The sequence below is a fragment of the Pyxicephalus adspersus genome, chromosome 8 (genome assembly GCF_032062135.1).
Source record: "Pyxicephalus adspersus chromosome 8, UCB_Pads_2.0, whole genome shotgun sequence".
NCBI lineage: Eukaryota > Metazoa > Chordata > Amphibia > Anura > Pyxicephalidae > Pyxicephalus > Pyxicephalus adspersus.
Window position 1 is genome coordinate 65,041,490 of NC_092865.1, and position 8,087 is coordinate 65,049,576.

An 8,087-nucleotide genomic window follows, 5' to 3' on the forward strand; every position below is an offset into this window, starting at 1 on the left:
AGCATTGGGTGGCATTGCAAATGTTTATTGTCCAAGACTTTACTACTCCTAGGATCTGAATATTTAAACAAACAAATGGTGACATTTCTGGAGGCCCCATTAAATAAATTAAATAAAAGTTAATTAAAAGTTTCAAAAACTTAAAGTTATTTTGTACTCTCATTTCAGGTAAACGTACAAAAAAAGGCATGGCAACAGCTAAGCAGAGGCTTGGGAAGATCCTGAAAATCCATCGAAACGGAAAGCTTCTCCTTTAGTGTTTGCTAAGACAGACTTTTTTTGCGGCTCGTGGACCCCGCAAGCTGACACTAAACCTTGAACTCTTGCAGGACTGCAGTGGCACTCTGCAGATATTGTTGGAGGAACCCACCCTGCTCTACCTTCCTGCCACCACTTTAGTAATTCTTTTTAACTTCCAGCAGTTGAGGTGTACAGAATACTGCTAATATTTTTTAATAATAATAATGTCCTTTCTCAAATTGCTGAGAGTGACTAGTTTGCAGGAAAGAAGAAAACAAAAAAAAAAAAAAAACAAACAAAAAAAAAAAGGATCATTCCAGTCCTAGGAAAGAACCTATTTCACAACGCAGTCAGTGAGAGGAACACAAAATGCATTGCTTCATTTGTTTTCTTTTCAAGGCCTTGTTCACAGCATGACGTCTTGTGCAACACTCTGGTCAGGAATCATATCACTCGTTCTGCTGCCACGCCATGTGTAGGAAATGTGTGTGTGCGTTGTATTTGTATTATCCGTTTGTAACTTTGATTGGTGATGTGCTGGTTTATAAGCCTACAAGCAAAGCTTTACCCCTAGACTCTTTCAGTAGTAATGCATTTGATCTCTTACCTACTGGGGACCATAAAAAATATGAGTACCCAAGAGTACAACCACTGTTATGTAGCAGTCCATGAGGTTGTAAAGGGCCCAGTTTATCTAGGATGTGAGGAGCCTGTAATTCCTAAAGGTCAACTGCAGTCAACAGATATCTGGGTTTTGACTTGGTTTTATTGACTTTAATCATCTGCCAGCTTCTTTTATCAGAAACTCTAAATCTCCATTTTCCCTGTGGAAGTTGAAGTCTTTGTAATCTTTTACAAGGTCGATGAGAAAGTTTAGCTTTCTTACAGCTGGCCTTCCAAGTCATCTATTCTACCTTATGAGGAATCCACTTGTGACACCACTGTTGCAAGTGAAACAAACTGGGGAACTTTATGGGAGTGTTTTACTACTGTAAGCCAAAAGAGAAAATCACTAAGAAGTGTGATTCATTGCGCTTAAAGAGGGGTTTTGGATGCCACTAAGGTCAGTCCACTAAAATGTGATATGTATCCTTACAATTTATGGGCGTGCTTAGCAGGGTCAACCCTTGACTTACTATATGTCCTGATATCTTAACATTGATGGGCTTGTAGGCTGAATCAGCCACTGGCTTCCCATATGTTTTGGATATTGTAACAGTGATGGGCCTGGTAGGCTGAATTAGCTTTTTGGCTACCTATATGTCTTAGACATTCAATTACTGATAGGCCTGGTAGGCTAAGTTAGCCCCTGGCTTCCTAAAAAGTTTGGATACTCTTGGGTTTTCCACTACCTCCTTTTGAATTTTCCATATTAAAAAATAAATTAATCAAGCAGGGAGCACTTGACCCCCATCACAATGGCCACGGCAATACATACACAGAATCTCAAGCATAGACATCTCATAAGTCCCTGAGAGGTCCAAGAAACTGGCAGATGATTTCAATGCCCAAAGGCTGACAAAAAATTCAATAACAGCTTATAGGAAAGACTGACCCTTCAACTGTTGTTGGACATTTATTTTTGTTTCTTATGGGTACAAACAAAAAAATCACCTACTATTCTACAATGTGCACACACGAGATTCCAGAGTATTTACATCCTCCTGTGTGGAAGGGGACATTGTACAAACAAATTTGTATAGTGTTACTCTCCTGCATGTACCATTTATTGGCTGGCCTTAAATCTAGGACAAACCATTTGACTCCTCATTTACTCCTTTTTCAAAAAAAAGAAATAGCAATATTTAAAGGGAATATCTGAGATATGTTGTGTTTTATTGGTCAGTCTTAAACATTAAGCAAACTCTCAATGGTTTAAAAGCAATAACCCATTTTATCAACCCCATTCACAGGTGTCCACAATGCACTTACTTTGTTTTAGATTGTCATTAATTTTTTTTTTTTTTGGAACATGTAGCAGACAGCATACAGGAAAAAGCATCATGGGACATGACTTTAAAGCACATGTATGTGAGGAAAAAAGGGTTTTTGCTTTGAACCTATGACGAATTTGAGACCAATGGATTTAACAATTCCTACATGTGCAAAAAAGTTTTAACCTGGTTCCCTTTATCATCCATAGTTCATCATCATTGATAATTTATTGACATTGTTTTTTTCCTGTTAGAAGTTTATGCCAAGGAGTATTTGTTACATATATGTTGCCCCGTGTGATATAGAGGCCATATCAAGCTTTACTTGTCAACATGTCTTCTATCATGTCATTGAAAAACTCCTATTACCTATATCGACCTGTCAGACTCCCCCATATTGCACTGGATGAAGAGAACCTGATTAATTGTTATGGCAATGTCAACATAATTTTGATAAAAAATGCTAAGAGCCCTATTGTTTAATTATTATTTTGTAGTTGACATTTTTGTTTAGGCAATTCACCAGAACCTATTATTGCATTCATTGTCTGCAAATATTCACCTAAATATACTCTCAGTGGCCACTTTAATCAGTGCACCTGTACAGTATCCATAAGGAGGTTCATGTGGTCAGTTCCACATGATACATTCCCACACTGATATACCACCATAAGCCGGAATAATTAATATAACACTAGAGAAATCAATGGACCTTTACATTGTACACCAAATTCTAACCCTTTGCTTCCTACATTCAAAATATGAGGCCTGGTCAGACCAGGCTATAGTGTTTCAGTCTTCATTTATCCAGTTTGGTTGACTTTGCGCCCCTTAGCTGGGATCTGCAATGGTTTTCTATACCTGAAGCCCATCTACTTGGCATATTTAGCATCCTGTGACTCCCTTCTCCACTCTGTTGTTATCTCTGGGATGCTGCAGTCATTGGGTCTGATTTTTTAAAGCTCTGCAAGGCTGGAGATGATACACTTTTATCTGTGAAGCTGGGTGATCCAGCAAACCTGGAATGGATTTCTTTAAAGTCATTTGCTATTTGTTAGCAAAGGTTTCAATCCTGAAGCAGATCTATTCCAGGTTTGCTGGATCACCCAACCTCACTGATGAAAGTGTATCCTCTCCAGCCTTGGAGAGCTTTAATAAATCAGGCCCATCATGTCCAACAAAACTTATGCTATCAGTGTTGCTTAGATGGATTTGTCATCCCCATCCTATCTCTTATGGACAACAGCCAAGCCTTCTGACCATATCTTCATGTATCTTTGTGATTCGCTATTTGGCTTTTGCCCTAAAGAGTAGGTGTATCTAATAAAGTAGCCACTGAGCATACAGCAAAAACAGTTTCAATTTATAGAGCATTATACCTATAGGTTACAGATTCAGACCTGTGAGGGTGCAGATACTTTCTTCTGACAGTATGGGCTTGTGTTTACACTGTTATAGTGGGTTTGCTGGTTAGACTGTCGCTATCCTTTGTTAATTGAGATGCCTGCAGGGAACTAGAATTTACTCCATGATATGGGACGTAAAATGTTCAATGAGTTATTTATCTGTTCAATGTTTTTAAATACTGCAATTTTTCATCAAACCTTTTCTTCACAAATGACTTACTTTGCAACATTTCAGAACTTAGGTACAAGCCCTGGCCGATTAGTCCATACACCAATGAAATCTGAAAAGTCGTCCCTTACTTTTTGAAAGTCACACCCATTTTCACAATGCCCCGCCCATGCGGGGAGTAATACATTACAAGGCATTTCTGACCACTGAACTACACAGGTGCTTGCACAACACAACAATCCCATTTAAAGTTGGTTATTTTTAGTGTTTTGATCCAATGCAAGTGCACATTTAATGGAATTTTGAAATACACAGGAATAGTCGCTTTTTATTTTTTAATTTTCTTCTAACATCACAATCTAGCACAAGGTTTCTGTAAATGGCTCTTAGTTTGTTACTGCTTTGAGTAGTAGATAGCACATATATTTCTAACAAAAGCCCTTTGGAAATTCTAAGAGCAATATGCAGATATCCCATTGCAACCAGTTAAAATGAATCACTGTTCTTTGCACACTGGTTTTGGTTTCTGCACTAGACACTATAATATTATTCTTTTATAAAGTCCTAAAGTGTAACTCCAGACAAGTATTTTATTATAGCTTTGGAATGAGTGGCCAAGGGTTAGAACATTATTGGTGATTTTGAATGCTGTCTCCGGTTTCAGATTTCTCCTCTTTTCCTGTTCGGTAACATTGCCATCTGTGCAGGAATTTTGGGAAAAAATCTGTTAGGGGGACAAATACAAAGCTTATAGGGGTCATATATATTTTTTTGTGAATTAGAGTGTTTTTTATTATCGTTGTCCCTGTATGAGATGATTTTTCCTACCCTTACCCCCTCTACCAAAGGAAATGTTTAGCTGGTCATTTATATCAGTGGTAGTTGGATCCTGCCTTTTACCCAGTGCCATGGTATAGTTATAGTTACGGAAATGTATTCATCAGTATTGTGACACTATGGGGCACTGGGTCTTGCAGGGCCTACCAGCATTAGCATTCATACAGGTTTCAATCCAAGCCCTCAGAACTGTTTGTGACCCTTAGGGCTTTATTGTAATTGGGACCTCACACTGGACCTCTGAGAAGATGCATTTATTATATTTAAAAGGCATAGGACTAACATCTGAATCCACCGCCTGCCTGTTTGGCCCCGTCCATCTAGGCTTGCCACTATACTTTCCAACGTGCAAATATGCCAAGTACCAAAATAGTCATTTTTGTTGCTACAAAAAAGCAGGGACCACTAAATTCCATGCAATTTTTATTTAACATTTAGAAAAGAAAATATCATATTAACCTTGGTAATCAACTGCACCCATTGTCATATTTGATACAGTTAAGTCTTTACATAGGAAAGATTTTCTTAGCAAATAATCAGTATTGCCGATGATGCATTTTTGGTTGATCCTTTGTATGCACCATTGTAGCTCCAGATAAATGTGCTGCTTTATCTAACAGCATATTGCACTCAACAAACCTCTGCAGCCACCCAGACACAAACTGTATACAGTTTATTACAGTCATGCTAATGAAAACTGATTTTAATTGCTTGCTATGGGCTACTGCAAGTTGGTGATCATAGCTAACCCCATTAAAGCCAATTAATGCTAGGGGCCTGACCAGTCCAAACATCAATTAAAAGGACAATATGGCCGGCTACGAGCATGTTCTCTGTTATTCATCCAGTCTTTATACTATGCACATGTGGAACAAGAGTCCTACACAGTTTTTACAGTCATCCACACCATCCAACAGCCAATAATATATCAGCATTTAGCAGCTTTTTTGACCACTGAACACCAAGTTCTCATTGGATGTTGTACATGCCTGCATAATATTGTCGTTTTCACCGTAATTATTAAAGAAAGCCCAATATATATTCAAACCCCTGGCAATATGTAATGTCTACTTCAAGCAAATATTATCCACTAATAAATACATTTATGTTGGTTGTTAGACATTTCTTTTTCATGTCATTTTTAAGTCTCTCAGTGTAACATTAAAACTGCCATATTCCCCCATTCCAATGCCCATGCTTTACAGCAACCCATACCAGAATGTTCAATAGAAAATTCAACTGGTGCTCAATCAACCATAGACGTTCACCATAAAATCATTTTTCAGAATAGTTGTGGCTAGAAAAGCCTAGTATTGCATATATAAGAAGGTGTCACATTCTGATATTTATTCTGGATTCGTATGATTCCAGCAATTAGCATAGGAATGGTTTGTCTGCACTTCGACACTTAAAAGAAACCCCATTATTCTTTAGTCAATCCCACCTTTCATGTTTCTTTTGTTATATGTTCGCTGAGGCATATTTTTTCATAGAATATAGCTTGTAAATAGCTTTTTAAATACTTTTTTTTCTACGAGATCAAATACCTTTTAGAACTTTACTTTTTTTTCTAGAGAAAACTTCATTTGCATTTAGAAATCTACTAAGTATAAAAAATAAAATTTTTATTTTTAGGTTGTGTATACTCCTATTTTTTTGTTGTTGTTGTTGTTGCGACTGGGAAAGGAGAATTAAAAAAAATTGCCTGAAAATCAAATTTATTTGTGCAGCCATAAAAGATTGTCAAATATTAAAAAAAAAAAATGTAAAAAAAGCAGATAGTTTGAAGTCTGGCCTTCAAAAGATATACCAGCTCCTTGTTTGAATTCTTGTACTATGAAAAGATGATGCAGTTATTTTAATAGCACCTTGTGAAGTGTTCTGTGTTTTGTGATGATGTAATAATTTATTAATGTTTGTAATCTTTTATACTTGTACATTTCGTATGAATTTGTTTATATACACATTTACCCGGATGTTATGTCTATGAAAATCCAGCTACGCAAAACAATGGCGGCCTTATTAACTTAAAGGATTATCGACACGCTACAGGTGCCTCACCCCCTTGGGAAGGAGGTCCAGGAATGTCTGCGTAATAGGGTCCCAGAGTTCTGCAGAAAGCTTCCTTAGACATTGTGTATTGTCCTTGCTCAGCATCTATATAATAGTGTATAACCTCCCCCCTTCATGCTGTTTTTTTTTTTGTTTTTTTTTTGTTTTTTTATTATTGGTTATTTTTATTTTTGCATCATGTACATTTTTAATGAAGTTTATTGTGGCTATTACAGTGTTTTATTTACAAAATTAAATCAAAATGCTCTTGTATTAAGTCACTGAAATCTAAGTAAACTTAGATCAAAGTTTAAAAGAAGTAAATTATTTCAGGTTTTGTATACAAATGTGTCTGTGTTTTTTCATGCATCTCTTATCTCTGGATTATCCGAGTAGGGTTATGTTCACACTGACAGTGAAGTTGTGCTGAGGTTCCTCACACCACTGAACCGCATCCTCATAGCGTCTCACGAAAGACGGCCCAATAGAGAATGAATATGGCAGCAGGTCAGTAATGCTCACTGTGAAAGGTGCAAACGCTGGTTAAGAAGTACAGCGGTGCAGGAGGCTGGGAGGCTGGCATTGCATGTCGCCACTGCTGGCTGAACCTAGCCTAATGGGTCCTGGAATGTGTGGATGTTGAAAGTGGCCAATTCTACATCTTTAAATGTTTAGATGGGAGTTAGGCAGTTTGGAGTCAGACCTTATTGTTTTTATATTTTATAAGGTTATTTTTTTATTTTAAAAACTGTAAAGTCGTTTAATACATAGCTATTTACACGTTTTCCAGTAATTCAGCATACAAAAACTGCAAATGAGTATTCTAGAATGCAATACCCCATCAGTTATAGCAATAAATATTCAGAAGACATCCTGCAATGTTAAACAAGAGCCAGGAAATTACACCTGGTGCCCAATCACTACTTCTCATACAGTAATCAGAAGGATGAACTATCGCATTCACTAATTATATCTGTGAAAAGGTCTAGATACATTCTAAACTCATCGCTGATTTATAAACTGTTCAGGTTATGGTGAGAAGTGACTAAAGGATTGAAAAAGTCCCCCTCCCCCACCCCCCCCCACCTTCCACAAACGAATCAGTACAAAGAACTATAAAGGTATTCACATGTTTCATTTCTAAACATATCCCAAAATAAGAAGGATTATTCCTAATTTCAGGACAGTGGGTGGAACCATAAAAAACAAATCTTTATGTCTCTTCAACCCAACAAGACATCTCACCATAAACTGAATACTGTCCTTTGGGCTTGAACTCTGGTCCATAGAAGCCATGGTTTCTGTACACTACTGATGATTTCTAAAAAAGCCTAAATTGCTGTATGTTGTTTGGATTTAACAAATCCTCACTGAGTAGCATCAGGCACTGTGGTACAGTTCATCCTCAAAGTTCACAAACCTGATTGTGAAGTCCTTTAGGTAATTCTC

General features: G+C 37.2%; 1 protein-coding gene across 1 annotated transcript in view; it reads left to right on the plus strand.

Moving 5' to 3' along the window:
- Positions 1-6,985, plus strand: part of PHF2 (PHD finger protein 2) — a 187,461-nt gene extending 180,476 nt beyond the window's left edge. Inside the window, 1 exon segment of the mRNA XM_072420977.1 lies at positions 169-6,985. Coding sequence (XP_072277078.1) covers positions 169-257 — 89 coding nt within the window. The 3' untranslated portion in view covers positions 258-6,985.
- Positions 6,986-8,087: the final 1,102 nt, after the last annotated feature.